The 17,351-nt window shown below is 50.6% G+C and overlaps 1 protein-coding gene across 10 annotated transcripts in view; it reads right to left on the bottom strand.

Moving 5' to 3' along the window:
* Window positions 1-293: 293 nt before the first annotated feature.
* Window positions 294-17,351, bottom strand: part of PGAP2 (post-GPI attachment to proteins 2) — a 31,011-nt gene continuing 13,953 nt past the window's right edge. The window contains exons 1-9 of one of the 10 annotated variants that reach the window (XM_066367274.1): window positions 12,019-12,185; window positions 9,408-9,427; window positions 4,963-4,972; window positions 4,279-4,323; window positions 4,194-4,203; window positions 2,874-3,126; window positions 2,626-2,732; window positions 1,894-2,002; window positions 294-1,271 (exon numbers count right to left, since the gene is read on the bottom strand). In XM_066367274.1, the coding sequence (XP_066223371.1) occupies window positions 1,141-1,271; window positions 1,894-2,002; window positions 2,626-2,732; window positions 2,874-3,126; window positions 4,194-4,203; window positions 4,279-4,323; window positions 4,963-4,972; window positions 9,408-9,427; window positions 12,019-12,152 (819 nt within the window). In that variant the 5' untranslated portion in view covers window positions 12,153-12,185 and the 3' untranslated portion in view covers window positions 294-1,140. The other 9 variants (XM_066367264.1, XM_066367208.1, XM_066367243.1 and 6 more) reach the window with 9 other exon arrangements.

Genomic DNA, 17,351 nt, shown 5'->3' on the forward strand with positions numbered 1-17,351 from the left:
GCTAGAACTCAGGCCTTTGCCTCCACCAGACTCTCAGGTATCTCAGCTTCCAGGCCTGGAGTCTACAGGGATAGCTGTCATTTCTGCTCCACAAAATTGGGGCTGAGGCCAGCTGTAGGAGACTCCAGGCCAAAGGGGATAGCGGGGTGCCTTGTGGAATCATAACCTGCCATTGACTTACTCCCTCCCTCTGGGAGCTTGTCCCTCACCTCAGTTCCATTAAACAAAGACAAAGACGAGCCCCAAGACAAACAACCCTTGTCCAGACTTGGAAAAAAAAAAAAAATTATATATATATACACATATTTATTTACTTTCCTTTGAAATAAAATGTCCACTCAAAAGATCTCAGGGCCTGGGATAGTAGGGAGGTTGCTAGGGGGGGGGGGGGGCGCCGGCACCAGCTTGGGGATAGGAATCTGTGCCTCTGGCCCCTCCACCCCACACTTTTGCCAAGGAGGAAGAGTGTAAGCCAGAGATTTCAGAAGGGAAGGGAAACCCAGACTGTGCCAGTGCTTTATCTGGAGGTCAGCCACCGGGTACAGATCACCTCTACAAGGTGGTATCAGAAGCACAGACTGGCAAAGCCCTTGGAAATCCTGCAACCTGCCTACCCCCACCACCAGAGATGACGTAAGGACTAGACCATCTGGGCAACCTTAGCAGGGAACTGTGGCCATAGGCCCGATGTGCAGAGCAGATTATATTAGACACATTAGTCAAGTGAATGACCATGTGAAGAGAATGGCTGTGGTTTTCAGGTGGCAGCCATTGCTCAGTGGTCCCTGACCTCAATGAGAGGTGGCTATGTTAAGGCCAAGAACCGGATGGTGGTTATGAACCTCAGGACTTTTTTTAGCACCAGATGGTGAAGCTCTCCCGCCAACTCAGCTTCTTGGGGCCTCTCAGGTAAGGGTGATGCTGCTTGAAAGTCCCTGTGCCTTCATGTGGGGTGGGGTAGGGTGGTGGAAAGGAGATGCCAGAGGGCTGGGTAAAGCCATGTCTGGTGCCCTTCCCCCTTTCTCCTCCACTTTCCCAGCCTCAGTAGGGCCCAGAGAGGACACGAGGTGAGGAAGGCCAGAGTGGTATCTCATTTCTAGTTTCTGGGCAGTAGGCCCCTCCCCAGCAGGAGAGAAGGGTTTAGAATCGCTTTTCCTCGGGCTGGGAGGTAATGAGAAGCTCCTTGTTCCCAAAGTCCCACCAGGCCGTCATGTGGAATGCCATGTTGGTTAGGACAACAGTGTACTCCAGGATGGCAAAGATGGTGTACACTGTTGCGAGGACACAAGGAAGGGCATGGTGAGTCTCCAGCCCCTAACCTCCCCCCACCCCAGTGCCTCTTAATAAATCACCACCACTACATCACTACATAGGGAACACAACACCATATTGTACATTAAAAAAAAAAAACATCACAGGCCCTGGCCGGTTGGCTCAGCGGTAGAGCATCGGCCTAGCGTGCGGAGGACCCGGGTTCGATTCCCGGCCAGGGCACACAGGAGAAGCGCCCATTTGCTTCTCCACCCCTCCGCCGCGCCTTCCTCTCTGTCTCTCTCTTCCCCTCCCGCAGCCAAGGCTCCATTGGAGCAAAGATGGCCCGGGCGCTGGGGATGGCTCTGTGGCCTCTGCCTCAGGCGCTAGAGTGGCTCTGGTCGCAACATGGCGACGCCCAGGATGGGCAGAGCATCACCCCCTGGTGGGCAGAGCATCGCCCCTGGTGGGCGTGCCGGGTGGATCCCGGTCGGGCGCATGCGGGAGTCTGTCTGACTGTCTCTCCCTGTTTCCAGCTTCAGAAAAATGCAAAAAAAAAAAAAAAAAAAAAAAAAAACCCAAAAAACATCACAACTGTCCCATAGGCACTGTGACCATCTATGAATCTTAGCCTGGCCTCACCTCCAGCCTCACAATACATGTTATGCCGAAAGTAGACAGCCAGTGCCGTGAAGAAGGAGATGAAGTTGATGATGAAGAGCCGCAGTTTCCAATTGTAGGACTTGCGATCCTAGGGGATGAGATCTCTGATCACTCTGCAGCTTGTTAGACATGTATGAGTGGCCTCCCGTCTTAGTCCCAACTCCTAAAGGTGAGTCTCCCCTCCCTTGGTCATGGGAGGGGTCACAGGCAGGGGCAGCAGGTATGATGGACATGTTCACATCCCTGTATTTGGGATGTAATGGGGCCAGTGGTGTTTCTGCCCTCCACACACACACTTCACACTTTGGGGGGGATAAAATATGAAAGTTACTTGGAGTCAACCAACCAACCCAATACTTCCAGATACTGTGGGGAGAAAAAAAAGTGTATGTGTGGCAGTGGGCAAATGGGGTTATTAGACCACAGACCTGTTGACACGTCTTCATAACCCAGGGCAGCATGGGGCTGCCCCTCATTCTATCTCCATTTTGGAGCCTCCATCTCCTATTCTCTAGTCTTCCATATTACCCAAACACAATCCTAGATTCTGGCCACTCATTCACCCTCCCCTTGTTCCCAAGTCCCAGCCCCAGCCCGGTTCCAATTAGAACTCCAGTTTCCCCCACACCATTAACCGCAGCCAGAGGACAGGTCTCTGATTTTCCTCTGGGCTGCCTGCAACCCCAGGTGTACCCTAGAAGCAGACCCTACCTCCTGACTTACTGTGTGCTTCTTGGTCAGCCGCCAGATAATGCAGGTAAGGAGCATGTGACTGAGGGATGCTGCGATGAACACAATGAAAGCATTTTCATGGACAGCTGGAAGGAGAGAGGAGGGCTGGAAGCGTACATTGCAGGGAAGCACCCAAACCTTAGGTCTGAAGATTTGAGTAAGGGAGGGGTAGAGGCATCCCCTCCCCAAACCCTTCCCCACTCTCCTTCCCTCCTCTGGGCACCCACTGAAGTCCTCGGAAGAGGAAACGTAGGTGAGCACTAGCAGCGCGAGGTTCTCGATGACGTTGAGGCTGAAGTTGAGGCGGCAAAGCAGTTGGTAGCTAGGACATGAGGAGGTGCAGCTGAGGTAGTGGTTCCAGTAGGCGAAGGCCACCATGAAACGGGGCGCCGAGTGCAGGCCGATGCAAAAGCGCCACACGTAGCGCTGGGGCACCTCCCCGCCGATGGCCGAGCTCACCGACGGCAGGTAATTGGGCACCTAGAGAGTTGTGACCTGTCTAGGCACTGGCCCATGCCAGGCCCACCCACCTAGAGATCCTTCTCTCCACCTAATCAACCTAGCCCTCAGAAGGCTGTGCTCCAGCCTCTTCCCTTCCAAGAAGGCCTCCATCAGGCACCCCAAGATTTCTACTAGGAGACCGCCCCTTCCAGGTCCTGACTCCCCAATGTGCTTGGTTCTCATTCCCCAGCCAGACTGGCACTTGTGCAGGAGCATATGTGACCTTCTCCATCTACCTACACAAAGCTGGGAAAGCTGTAGGCTGGTCAAAGACTCTCTGAGCCAGTAGCAGAAGGCCCTGAAGGGCCTTCCATGAGCTCTGGACCCAATTCAGTCCCGACAGGGATGAGTCCTTGGGGAAGTGCTGGATTCACTGCCCAACTGAGCAGTTCCTGACTGTTCCCAGCTCCACTTGTTTTTCTTGGCAGCTGTGCCAAGGTGGTAGAAGGTACTGTGAAATCCTGGGAGAGCTGGGCCAGAAGGGTACCCTCACCCTGATCATATTTAAGAACAAGGAGAAGCCTGACCTGTGGTGGCACAGTGGATAAAGCGTTGACCTGGAACACTGAGGTTGCCGGTTCGAAACCTTGGCCTTGCCAGGTTAAGGCACATATGGGAGTTGATGCTTCCTGCTCCTCTCCCTTCTCTCTTTCTCTATCTCTCTCCTCTCTAAAATGAACAAATTCTTTTTAAAAAGTTTTTAAAAAAAGAATGTGGCCCTGGCCGGTTGGCTCAGCGGTAGAGCGTCGGCCTGGCGTGCGGGGGACCCGGGTTCGATTCCCGGCCAGGGCACATAGGAGAGGTGCCCGTTTGCTTCTCCACCCCCACCCCCTCCTTCCTCTCTGTCTCTCTCTTCCCCTCCCGCAGCCAAGGCTCCATTGGAGCAAAGATGGCCCAGGCGCTGGGGATGGCTCCTTGGCCTCTGCCCCAGGCACTAGAGTGGCTCTGGTCGCGGCAGAGCGACCCCCCGGAGGGGCAGAGCATCGCCCCCTGGTGGGCAGAGCGGTGCCCCTGGTGGGCGTGCCGGGTGGATCCCAGTCGGGCGCATGCGGGAGTCTGTCTGACTGTCTCTCCCCGTTTCCAGCTTCAGAGAAATACAAAAAAAAAAAAAAGAATGTGAGGGCTTCTAACCTGTGGTAGTCACCCTGTTCTTGTACATCTCTCCCATCCATCTTTCTCAAAGATGGGTTTCCTCACTCTTTAAGGAACCGGAGCATCATTTTTTCAAGCTGAGGAAGGAGGAGATAATACATAGCTACAAAGATTTCTGTGTTGCTTGTATGAAAAGGTGAGGATCAGGGATGAGTGAACAGTAGTTTGAATGGGGACAGGAAAACCAGGAGACAGATCTTAGACTCCAGGGCCTGGAGCTACTTATCAAAATTGATATGCATAGGCCCTGGCCGGTTGGCTCAGTGGTAGAGCGTCGGCCTGGTGTGCGGGGAACCCGGGTTCGATTCCCAGCCAGGGCACATAGGAGAGGCGCCCATCTGCTTCTCCACCCCCTACCCCTCCTTCCTCTCTGTCTCTCTCTTCCCCTCCCGCAGCCAAGGCTCCATTGGAGCAAAGATGGCCCGGGTGCTGGAGATGGCTCCTTGGCCTCTGCCCCAGGTGCTAGAGTGGCTCTGGTCGTGGCAAAGCGACGCCCCGGAGGGGCAGAGCATCGCCCCCTGGTGGGCAGAGCGGGCGCCCCTGGTGGGCGTGCCGGGTGGATCCCGGTCGGGCCCATGCGGGAGTCTGTCTGACTGTCTCTCCCCGTTTCCAGCTTCAGAAAATACAAAAAAAAAAAAAAAAAAAAATTGATATGCATATAACTCACCGGGGACTGTGTGAGAGCACAAAAAATCTGGAATCTGAGAATCTGCATTTCTAAAAGATTCCAGGGCTGTGGAAGCTACCAGTCTGTTGCCCACACTTTTCATAGACATTCTGACTTTCAACGAGAGCCACAGCAGTGCCAGAGCCCAAGAGGCAATGACCCTCCTGTGATTATGGTGGAACCAGTCTTCTGAGATGGAGTTCTGTAAGATCCCTTCCTTTTTCTCAGTAGGGATGTTGAATGGGTCTCCAAAGCAGGTAGGCAATGATGGAGGTAGTTCACAGGGCAGGGGTGGGTCTGGAGAAGCACCAGTTAGGGGCTTCACAACTTTCACAGTAAAGCATATGGATTCCTACCAGCACTGTCAGAGGAAACTAAGGGCAAAACTCTCAGAGAAGGGGTGCTGCTATCAAGGCCAAGTATTGAGATATCATAGCTTGAGACCAGGCTCAGATATTCACTCTCAGTATTCAGTGAAGAGGCAGCATGGAGGATTTAGAGACACACAAACCTGGGTCTGAATTCCAGTTCTGCCCTTATTAGTGAGGTAACCTTGACCTAGCCACTTCATCTCTCTGAGCTTCAATTTCTTCATTGACAAAATGGGGATACCACTACCTACCCTGCAGGGTGATTGTGAAAATAAAATGTACGCAAAACATCTGTAGTATCTGCCACAGTGAATACAGGGGATAGCTTTCAGAAGACAAACTTCCCTGAAAAGCCTACATGTTGGTAGTGAGCTACTAGGTGGATACTGAACATGGGATGGCCTATATCTGAGGGAGAAGTGGGAATCATATCTTCACCAGACACTTCTGAGACCTCCAAGCCTTCTTCCTTAACAGTTCTGCTTGAGTATGGTTAGTGGGAGTGTTGCCTCCACTTCCTAAAATATTCATGCTGAAAACTCCTGCCCCACCCTCAGCTATTTAAGGGGAACAGGACCAGCCTCTGAAGCTTGGATTGGAGAGCCCAGAGCATTTAAGGACCCAGGTCCCTGACCAACACTGGGGAACAGGTCAAAAGTAAAGATAGCACAGAGTTTGGGGGATGCCTCAGGAGGAAGAGAGAATCAGGGGCCTGTGGCTGCCAGTCCTGTCCTCACATGGTCCACCCAGATTAGGGGTGAGGCCAGAATTCTAAGAGTAGGAATTGCTTCTCTCATCTCTCTCTCTCTCTCTCTCAATCTCTCTCTCTCTCTCTCTATCACACACACACACACACACACACACACACACACACACACGTACGTGCACGCACATAATCAGGTACAGATACTCATATACACCTCCTCCACATTCAAAGCACACAAATTCCCCACTCACTAACTATGCCAGCAACAAACAACATCAGGAGCTATCAGAAACCAGGTACAGAGTTCACCTAAATCCTCACCATGAGCCCAGAGCTAAGGTACTGAGAGATGGGAACATAACCCCATTCCCCAAGAATAGGAACGCTTTGGCCTGGAGGACATGGCTCAATGGATCTGTGGCAGAGCTGCAGATCAGAAATTCACATTATATAAAGAAAGGGGCCCAAAAAATTCCAACATAGCACCTCAGATTTTACTATTAGAGATTCATTCCTTTGGCCTCAAATAAGTGCCCTGAAATTATGGATGACTTTTCTATTTAGCTTACTGCTCCCTGCCCCTTGCCAACTGGACAAAAATTCCCATTCTTGTCATTTCCACTTGCTATTCTTATCTGGACTCCATCTCCTCCTGTTTATCCTTACAGTCCTCATCTTAACTGTGGGCTCCCCAGTAGCATGAGCTCCTCACTGGTCTCTCTACTCTTGTCCCCTGCCCTTAAATCTGTTTTCCTTTCAAGAGGCAGACTGGTTTTCTAAACCACCAATGTGATCATGTCCATTTCCTGCTTAAAATTTTTCCAAAGCTTCTCATTGCCCCCTGGATAAAATCAAAAGTTGTCAGCCTGTCACTCACAAATATTCTTCTTCACCCCACAGCAACAATGCTGCCTCCTCCAGGAAGGAAGTCTTTCCCAATGTCCAAGCTAAGTTACGTATTTCCTCTAAGCCCTGCCATCCCGATCCTCCCTTTTATCACAAAAGGAGTCCTGTCTCACTGTAGAGACTAATTATGTTTAGGACTATATCTCTTGTATGAATGAGATACTAAGGGCAAGTCCATGTTCAATTCCATGCCCCTGACACAGAGCCTCTACTCTTGGGCCCTCAGCAAAGGCCTGGTGAACGGCTTTTGGAGGCAGGAAGTCTATCTAGGTTTCTAGGTGGCAGAGCCCTGTGTGGACACAGGGAGGCCAGAGAAAGGAACCAAGCTAGAAGATCCTAGAACAGAGCTAGTGGTCCTGGCCCCCACACTGGGATATAGATATCTATTACTTCTCTTAGCTCCTAGCACCGTCTTACCCCAGTCCTGGCTTCCCTTCCAGTCTGGTCTTTCTTCAATCTCTTTCTCCCTCTCATGATCTCTCTTACCTATTCCCACTCCCTTTCCTTCCCCTTCTCCCCTATGCTCCCCTGCATTCCCTATAATCCTCTTCTACTCTTGGAGGACGGTGACTCGACTCTGAGTCTCCCCCCCAAAAATTTCCCCTAACTTGGACTTCCCCCCACCGTCCTTTTATCCCTTTCCCCTTTCTCTGGCCCTCCACCTTCTCTCCTACTCTCTGATTTGCTCTTATCTCTATCTCCCAACTTGGTGCTGACCCAGGTACTGGGGAGCCTGGCACTCACCCCACAGTCAGTGGCCACTGTGTACTCAAAGTGGAACACCAGGGACCAGATGATGCAGAAGAAGAAGCCGAACACGGGGAAAGTGATGACCCACCAGAGCATGGCTATGAAGCGAAGCCGGAAGACGGTCCCGTCAGGGTCCAAGGGCTGGTAGGCTGAAGAGAACATCCTGTAGGAAGTGGTGCCTAGGCAGGGCGAGGGACACAACTTAGGGACACCTGGGCCTGGGGCCTTTTCCAGAGATGGCTACACAGGGTATAGAAAACAGCCAGAGTAAAAAGAACATAAGGGAAAATGGAAAATAGTGCAGAAGAGAAGGAGGTATAGAGGGAGATGGGGTAAGAGCAGCAGAGATAGGTAGGGTCAGCTCCTAGGAATCCCTTTGACATATGGATCCTGTACAGCTACCCTCCTGAAGAGTTTAGAGAATAGAGGCTCCTACTGGCCTGGACACAAAAGCTCTGATGGCCCACCTTATTCTAACTTATCCTCACACCCACCAGGAGAAGTTCAGAGGTAGAATGGTTATTATTCCATTCTACAGAAGGGAAAACTGAGGCTAAGGATCAATTATTAGAACTAAGGCCTATTGCCACTTGACAGCTTAAGGTTCCAATCAAGGCTTTCTTCAGGTCAAGGAACCTGAACAAAGGATCCTAGTTCAGACTAGCCCAAGCCCTCCCACCGACCCTGTCTGACCACATTCCTGCTCTTTATCCAAGTTCAACTAGGAACAGTGGGCGTGCCCCAGAACCTACTTCAACTGAGCCACAGGCTGCCAGCAATCCCACCCCCAGGCTCAGAAAGACCCAAGCCTCAGGCCAGCAGTATACCTTGAACCCAAGATACCAGGGTCCCTCTGAGGCCCAAACCTCCATCTCCTTTCTCTGTGAAAAAACCATGTCATCCAATACAAAGTTTACAGGAATCTGAGGATCACGTGAACTTTCTCCACTCTGCCTGAGCCTACCATGCTGGGCCAAACCCAGGATGGACAAACCCAGACCCAGACAACTGGGCTTCTGCTCCCTTCTCCCTCTAGTTAAAGAACTCCCTTTTCACCCCCTACTGTCTCAACCACCATGATCCCTCAAGCTGGGTTCCCTCCTTGGGAGTCAGACAAAGATAACTTTGTATTAAAAGGCCTAGGACCAAATCTCCCCTGGGACACATACCTTCCTCCATTAAGGGAACCCCAGTCAACTGGTCCAGCTCAGCATCAGGGAATGGGACAGAGAAGGGGACAGGAAAGGGGGGGCACACTGAGCAACACTCACACTGGGTGCTGAAGGATCCAGGGCTTGGGTTGAGGGCTCTAGCCAGACTGAGACTGGACCAAGACTAGAGGATCCCACCCCTAGCTCCTCAGGGCCTGCCCTCCCGCCCACAGCGTACCCAGATCCCCATGCCTGCCCAGGAACACAGCCTTCCTAGGACCAACAGGCCATGTCATAAATTCTGGAACACTCTGCAAAGGTAAGAAGTGATAATGGCTAAAGTCAGCCCACAACAGCTTCCTTGCCAGGGATGGGGGTGGGGACCTTTCTGAGAGTTGTGTCTAGGGATACAGGCAGGTTTCTGGAAAGGGAGAAGCAGAAGACTGAATAGGATTTTGCCCCGTTTTGTTGGAGTAGGACTGAGTATGTTTGTTAGGCCCCACTGGAGAGCATAACAGCCAATAATAGGAATGGAACAGTCCTGCTTTCACCTGTACTACCCAGGCCATATGAAGTCCTGTGCCTAGATCGGGGCCTACCATGGAGAGAACAGTGACCAACTGGGCCAAGTCCAGGGCACATGCCTGGTGAGGGTTGCCTGAAGGAACTAAAGATATGCTACCTAAGAGTAAACTAAGGAACTCCCATTACTGCGTTCCCATCTCTGAGGGCTAGCTGGAAACCAGGAGGAAAGAGTACACACCTCTAAGGCTCCCAAGGCCAAGATTCACCAGGAGAGAATGTATGCTTACCTACTGTGAGAGCTTGCTAATTGTTAGCTGTTAAGCCTTTTTGGAATAGGCTGCCTGGGGAGGAAGAAAACTCCCCATCACTGGGAATGTGCAAACAGAGGTAAAGTCATGTAATTATAGATGTGTTAAACTAAAGTCACTTCTTTTATTCCTAGGGTTGGCCATTCCTGGGAAACTCAGAGTGAAAAATTCAGAGCATATACAAAAATCTCCAGGTGGATGCAACATGGTAGTGCCAGGAAGTGGGGACAAAATCCCCCCAGGGTCACTAGGCATAGTCCTGCCCAGAGAAGTCAGGTACCTCTCCTAAAGCTACCTATGCCTTAGCTACATAAGCAGTATGCCAAGAATAGGTCATAGATATGCCAGATAAGCTGAGGTCATTGATCCCATTAGCCCTAGGAGCCAGCCATGAGGAGCAGATTGAACAGTCTACATCTAACCCCATATGCTGTACAAATATGATTTTCTGTATGGACTATGAGTGCATTATACCATACCTTTCTTTTCCCAGAGCACTGAGCTGGGGGGACCTATTCACTTATTTAACAAATACTGATTCAGATGTAGTCCTCACCTTCAAGGAGTTCCCAGTCTGGTGGGGAAGACACACAGATATAAGGTGACAGAGCTCTGTGTGAGAATACAGGGTACTGTGGGTACCCAGAGGAAGAATTGATTAAATTTCCCCAAGGACGCTGAAGAAGGCTTTTTGGAGGAGGAGACAGTTCAGGAGGTGTTACAGGATGAAAAGGCCAGAATATGGCCCTGGTCGGTTGGCTCACTGGTAGACCATCGGCCTGGCGTGCGGAATTCCCGGGTTCGATTCCCAGCCAGGGCACACAGGAGAAGCGCCCATCTGCTTCTCCACCCCTCCCCCTCTCTCTCCTTCCTCTCTGTCTCTCTCTTCCCCTCCCACAGCCGAGGCTCCATTGGAGCAAAAGATGGCCCGGGCACTGGGGATGGCTCCTTGGCCTCTGCCCCAGGCGCTAGAGTGGCTCTGGTCTCTACAGAGCGAAGCCCCGGATGGGCAGAGCATCGCCCCCTGGTGGGCGTGCCGGGTGGATCTCGGTCAGGCGCATGCTGGAGTCTGTCTGACTGCCTCCCCGTTTCCAGCTTCAGAAGAATGAAAAAAAAAAAAGAAAAGGCCAGAATAATAGAAATATTTGATGTATTATGAAAGGTGAGAACAAGGTCTCATGGATCCTTTCTAATCCCCTACTTAGATCACCTGGTTACCCTCTTTCTTCCAGTCCTAATCTTTCTGATAACTGCCAGGCTGGGTTTCATCAGACTGATGATGAATCTGCCCCTCTACGATGATTTGCCCACAGCTCAAAGCTGTGGCAAAATCATAAAATATTATGATTTTCTGTATGGACTATGACTGATTAGCCATTGACAAATCAAGAAGGAAAACTTCAAGTCCTATGAACAGCCCTTTTTCTGGAGCAAATGCTCTTTATAGGAACAGGGGAAACTCAGCTGAGGGGAGGGGGGGCTTCAGAGCTGTCTTTGAGGCTAATGCAAAAGTCTATGCCCACGCCCTGTCTCTTTTCTACCTAGAGCACCTAGGTAAATTCCTCTCCTGCTCTGTCTTCCAATCCGACAATGACCTTTTTCTCCTCTTCCTTCTGCTCCTCACTCTTCACATTTCCCAAAACACCTTCCTATCCTTCCTCTACCTGGAGCTCTATAGTAATCCTGAGAAGGAGGAGGACAGGAATTGTAAACACCGTTTTAGACAGGGGGAAACTGATGATCAGTATCAGTATCTTAAGTAATATACAGAGTCAGTGGATAAATTAGGAATATAATAAAGGTCAACACAGGTCTCAGCCCCTTTACTCCAATATCCTACAGATAATGAAATCTCACATATTTCTTCCTGGTCCAACCCCATATCACTGTCCAGAAACTACATGGCCACCTATAGAACCTCAGAGGGCATGGGACCTACCGCAGAACACACACATAATCAGATCCCCATCCAGACAGGCACAAATACAGTCTCTCTCACATACATACCCCACTCAAAGCCATTAGAGTCATGTCCCTTACGGTTACATACAAATATACATAATCACATTCCCTTGGAGACAGGTACAAACAAGCCCAGTGCTAAGAGGCTCATATGAAGTGATAAAATATCCCCTAATTTTTGTGAGCAGTATATTATGATTTTCTGTATGGACTATGACTGCATTATACCATACCTTCCATTGTATCAGGCCTCCCCCCTAGCAGCCCAGCATATTTGATGGACCCCACTGCTAATCCTTTTACAACAGAATCAGGATCCAAAACAGATCCAATTTGGTCTGAATATGAGATATTAATACCCCCCAATCCCTACCCCACAGTGTGTAGCCGTAGTCTCGTTGAAGTGGAAGAGCAGGGACCAGAGGATGCAGAAGAGGAAGGCGACAAGTGGACAGCAGACTGTGACCAGGGCCACCACGGTGAGGCGGAGCCGGACCAGGGTCCCATCCCGGTCTAGTGGCAGTGGGACCTGGTACATCTTGTCAGACCTGGGGATGGAGTGATGTGCTGTCAGGGTCCAAGCAGCAAAGCTGGGCCTCAGTGGTAAAATCAACCCTGTGCTCAGTCCTCAGACTAAGCTATGGGTTGGGGAGCCTAAGAAGGAAGCCATCTAGCCCCTAAATTTGGACAGCTCTGACCCTAGATGAGGAAGACTGACTCAGAATCCCACAAGAACATTCATCCTTAATTTCAGAGGAAAGACAATGAACCAAACCTGTGCTGTGATAAAACTTGAATAGATTGGGAGACCTCCTTACCCCTATGCCTGGCTTGACAGGCCTAGGACTTCAAGAGCTGGTTAAACTACATAGTTCTCTCTCTTATTTCAGGAACCAATCCTAAAGCCTCCTAGTGGACAGAATGGTCCATCTCTTCCCCAGGTCCTTGAGCCTTCAGGCTTCAGGGCCTCCTATCAGCTCTCATTGCTTTACCCAACAGCCCAGGGTCCTCTGCACCTTCAGTCCCCTCACAGGCTCTGTATGCTCTGTGCGCTGCACCACAGTCCACAGCAGGAAGGATTCCATGGAAACCAGCAGAACCTCAACTCCCTGCTTGTCCCCGCCTGCTGCCTCACGTGCTCTGAGGGTGAAAGGCTTTGCAGAATCAGGCCTGGTTCTGTCCTGGGTGTGCTGTTTTTTGGAGAAAGTTGCCTAGTCAGCCTCTGGAGACTTCCCAGTGCCCGGAGGCCTGTCCAACCCCTCTGGAGAGGTAAGAGGTCCTGAGGATTGTGATGCCCCACTCAGATGAGGGTTTCTTTCTTTTTTTTTTTTTACTGAGACAGAGAGAGACTCAGAGAGAGAGGGATAGATAGGGACAGACAGGAACAGAGAGAGATGAGAAGCATCAATCATCAGTTTTTTGTTGTGACACCTTAGTTGTTCATTGATTGCTTTCTCATATGTGCCTTGACCGTGGGGCTACAGCAGACCAAGTAACCCCTTGCTCGAGTCAGCGACTTTGGGTCCAAGCTGGTGAGCTTTGCTCAAACCAGATGAGCCCGCGCTCAAGCTGGCAACCTCGGGGTCTCAAACCTGGGTCCTCCACATCCCAGTCCGATGCTCTATCCACTGCGACACCGCCTGGTCAGGCAGATGAGCGTTTCTAAGGTCAGGAGATATAATAGCCAAATATACAATAGCAATCCTAGCCCAGCACCCCCTTAGTGTATAGAAGGGGAAGTTGAGGCCAACAGAGAGACAGGAACCTGCTCAGGGTCACAGACTGTAACTCAGGCCTTCCTTTACGCCTACATCTCCAGGCCAGAGATCTGGGCAGAAAAGTCAGATTAGGTCAGATTAGAAGGGGAGGGAGAATGGATGCCTGTCTATAGGAGGAGGAAAGGTGGCCCTGGCCAGTTTGCTCAGTGGATGGAGCATCCACTCAGTACATGGACATCCTGGGTTCAATCCCTGGCCAGGGCACACATGAGAAGTGACTATCTGCTTCTCCCCCCCCCCCCCTTTTCTCTTTCTCTCTCACAGCCAGTAGTTTGATTGTATGAGTGTTGTCCCTGGCACTGAGAATAGCTCAGTTGGTCCGAGTGTTGGCCTCAGGCACTGAGAATAGCTCAGTTGATTCAAGCATTGGCCCTAGGCAGGGGTTGCTGGGTGGATCCCTATTGGGGCACATGTGAGAGTCTATCTCCTCTCCTCTCACCTAAAAAAAGAAAAAAGAAAAAAGGAAGGAGGAAAGGTAAAAACCAAATCCTATATAGGTGAGTCAGTCACCACTGCTCCACTCTAAAGACAGAGAAACCAAGACACAGAGAGAAGGCCAAATGCCGATCCTAGGGAAAACCATCCTCAGAATTTAGCCTTTTTTTTTCTTAGAATTTAGCCTTGTTGCACTGGCCCTTTAGCTCAGTTGGTTAGAGCATCATCCCAAAACATTGAGGCTGTGGGTTCGGTTCAATCCCTAGTCAGGGCATATACGAGAAGCAACCAATGAACACACAACCTAGTGGAACAGATGAATGCTTCCCTTTCTCTCTGTCTCTCTAAAACAAACAAATAAAAAACAGACCAATTGAGGCTTCTTGTTGCCAAATTAAGCCAATTCCAGATATACAAAGAACTCACCTTTATAGACTCAAGGGCCTCAGAAGATAAAGTTTCAACTCTCCTGGGCACTGCGCTCAGGCCTCTCTCTTCTAGTCCCACCCTCCAGAAGAACCTGACTTCCATAAAGCTGGCTTCCTGAAACAAGCCAGAAAAGTATCTCTCCACATTCTCAACTATCTTCACTTGTCAACTTCTCTGCCAGGCCCTGTCAGGCAGCCTACCCCAATTGTTCAAGCTCCTTTCTCCCACTGGGGGTCAGGAGTCTTCCAGGGGAGTTAGAAGTGGCACTGGTGAGCCTTCCCAATCAACTACATTCCTTGGATCATCCTCAAATGGACTGAGTCCCTAAAGGCCCTAGAAGGGGAACACCTTCCCCACCCAGACCATACCCACATTCTGTGATTGTAGCAGTATTCCCACCTTCCCAGATCCCTCCCTGAAGCCAGTTGCTGTAGCTCCCTCAGGAACCATTGGGGTTCCCAAACTGAACACCACTCCTCAGGGAATGAACAGGCACTGCCCAAGGCGGGGGTAGGGGGTGGGGGGGGGGAGATAAGGAGGTTGGAGAACAGGCTGTTTCACTTCTTGGAGATTTGCCTGGCCTCCTTTTTAGCTGTGTGACCTTGGCTAAGTCACCTAACCATTCTGGGCCTGTTTCCACAGTTGTTCAGTATGGCAATCATGTATTTTAGATAAGGCCATTCCAATTTGGTCATTCAACTCCTTCAGACCTCAGCACAGAGAATTTAGTGCCTGAAGGGCAGCTGTTCAGCCCCAGACAGCTCTAACTTCCTCACAGGTTAGTTGAAAACTGATTTCTTAGCAGGACCCCTACCTTATCTCCAAAGGTCCCTAAAGATGTTCTCAGCTTCTAGTCTGAATCCAGTTATGAGGTGCCTTCTGAATCTAGGCACTCCATAGATTCTTTTAATCCTCACTATAATTCTATGGGGTGGGCGTTATGGCCTGTATATTTCCATTTTACCAAAGAGGAAACAGAGGCTCAGGGAGTTTAAAAACATTTACTCAAAGTCACATGTTAGTAACTGACAGAGCTGGGATTTGAAAACTGATCTATCAGATTCCAAGGCCCCTTCACACCTGCATTTCCAGGCACCCGAGGAGGAATGAGAACCAGAAGTCCCAGTGGAGTTAAGAAGGAAGAGCTCAGCCCCTGCACACCCAGCCTCATGCAGGAGAGCAGTGGGTAAAGGGGTCAGTCCGTTCTGCAAGTCAGGACAGCAGCAGTTCCTGGGTAGGCACCAGGATTTCCAGAGTTAGGGACCGGGCCTTACAGAAGCTAGACCACGTGGCCGAGCTCCCCCGAATGGGGCTTACCAACAATTCAGCACACCCATCCCCATACTCACCCAGGATGTGGTTGCTGACGCAGACCAGGAGCAAGGGGGTTTGGGGACCGGGGTGTTAGCCCGGGCCCGCCCGCAGGGAACCGCAAGGAGGGAGGGGAAATAGGAATGGTGGGGGCGGGGCCAGCGTGCTTGGGGCGGAACTTCGGGAGGAAACTGCGCCCAGATCCTTTGCTGGCTCCTCCCCTCTTCTGCAGACCCTGGCCCTGGGCTCTCTCCCTTAATGTGACCTAGCCGCAAGCCACGGCTCTCCAGTCATCTATCCTACTAATTACGGTTGCGTGGGAAAAGCTGGAAGAGCCCTGTACACCAGGTATGACACGTTAGATAAACCACCTTGTCACCTTACCTCTTCGCTGCGTTCCATCACCTGTTGAAAGAACATAAAATTAATTCAACAAGGCCCAGAATGCTTGTTTCCTAACCCGTCTCTCCTGCCCCCCATTCTAGCCGAATTATCCAGTTTCACCCCTCTAAAATATTCAACCAGTTTTGTCCCAGCCTCGGCGCCCTTCCCCTAAACTTTGCTACCCAGAGCCGATTTGGAGAATTTCAGCAAAGAGAGGAACAACAGATTGGTAGTGATAACCTGTGAGTCCCTTCCCAGAAACTCTGGGCCAAGAACTGTTCCCACCTTTGATCAGGAGAGGGCGCCCTGTCCTGTCAGACAGAGCAGAGAGAATCTCTAGCGCCCAACTTTGGGTCACTCCCCACAAAACTGTTGATCACCAGGAACTAGCCACTCGGGTTTCCTTCCCACCCTGACTGACCCATAAAGGAACCTGAGGGAGACTCTTGGCTGCCTTTGCACAGATCATTTTACCCCAACAAGGAAATAAGATGAGGAGACCAGTAATCCTTCCTGCCTGCACAATGCCAGTTTGTCAGAGTAGAACAGTGGTGGGATTCAGCTGGTTCGTACGGGTTCACACAGGTTTGGCAGTACTGACACATAATTTTGTTGAGTTCGGGGAACCCGGTTGTTAAAATGGTATTTGTAATTGGGGTTCTCTCTAAGGGGGGGCGCCTGGGCAGCCGCCCATGTGGAAATCACAAATGTGCATTCCTTACTCCTTTTTAATGTTCCTCTGCACAACAGCATTATTCTAAGCACCTGTAGTAATGTTCATTCCGTCCATAGTGAAAAAAGTTGCAAGTGAGGATGCCAATCAAGAAGCGACATGGCTTGACCAGGCAGTGGCACAGTTGATAGATTATCAACCTGGGATGCAGAGGGCAGAGGACCCAGTTTCAAAACCTGGAGGTCTCGGGCTTGAGTGTGGGGTCGCCGGCTTGAGCGTGGGATCATAGACATGACCCTATGGTCACTGGCTTGAGCCCAAAAGTCGCTGGCTTGAAGGCTAAGGTCACTGGCTTGAGCAAGGAGTCACTCGCTTTAGCCCCCCGCCGCCAGCCTACCATCAAGGCACATATGAGAAAGCCATCAATGAAGAACTAAGGTGCCACAACTATGAGTTAATGCTTCTCAAGCCTGACCTGTGGTGGCACAGTGGAATAAAGCTTTGACCTGGAATACTGAGGTCACAGGTTCAAAACCCTGGGCTTGCCTGGTCAAGGCACTTATGAGGTTGATGCTTCCTGCTCCTCCTCCCTTCTCTCTCTCTCTCTCTCTAAGAATGAATAAATTTTAAAAAACAAAAAAGAATTGATGCTTTCCTACTCTCTTCCTTCCTGTCTGTCAGTCCTTATCTGTCCCT

This window comes from Saccopteryx leptura, chromosome 1, assembly GCF_036850995.1.
Source record: "Saccopteryx leptura isolate mSacLep1 chromosome 1, mSacLep1_pri_phased_curated, whole genome shotgun sequence".
In the NCBI taxonomy this organism is placed as follows: domain Eukaryota; kingdom Metazoa; phylum Chordata; class Mammalia; order Chiroptera; family Emballonuridae; genus Saccopteryx; species Saccopteryx leptura.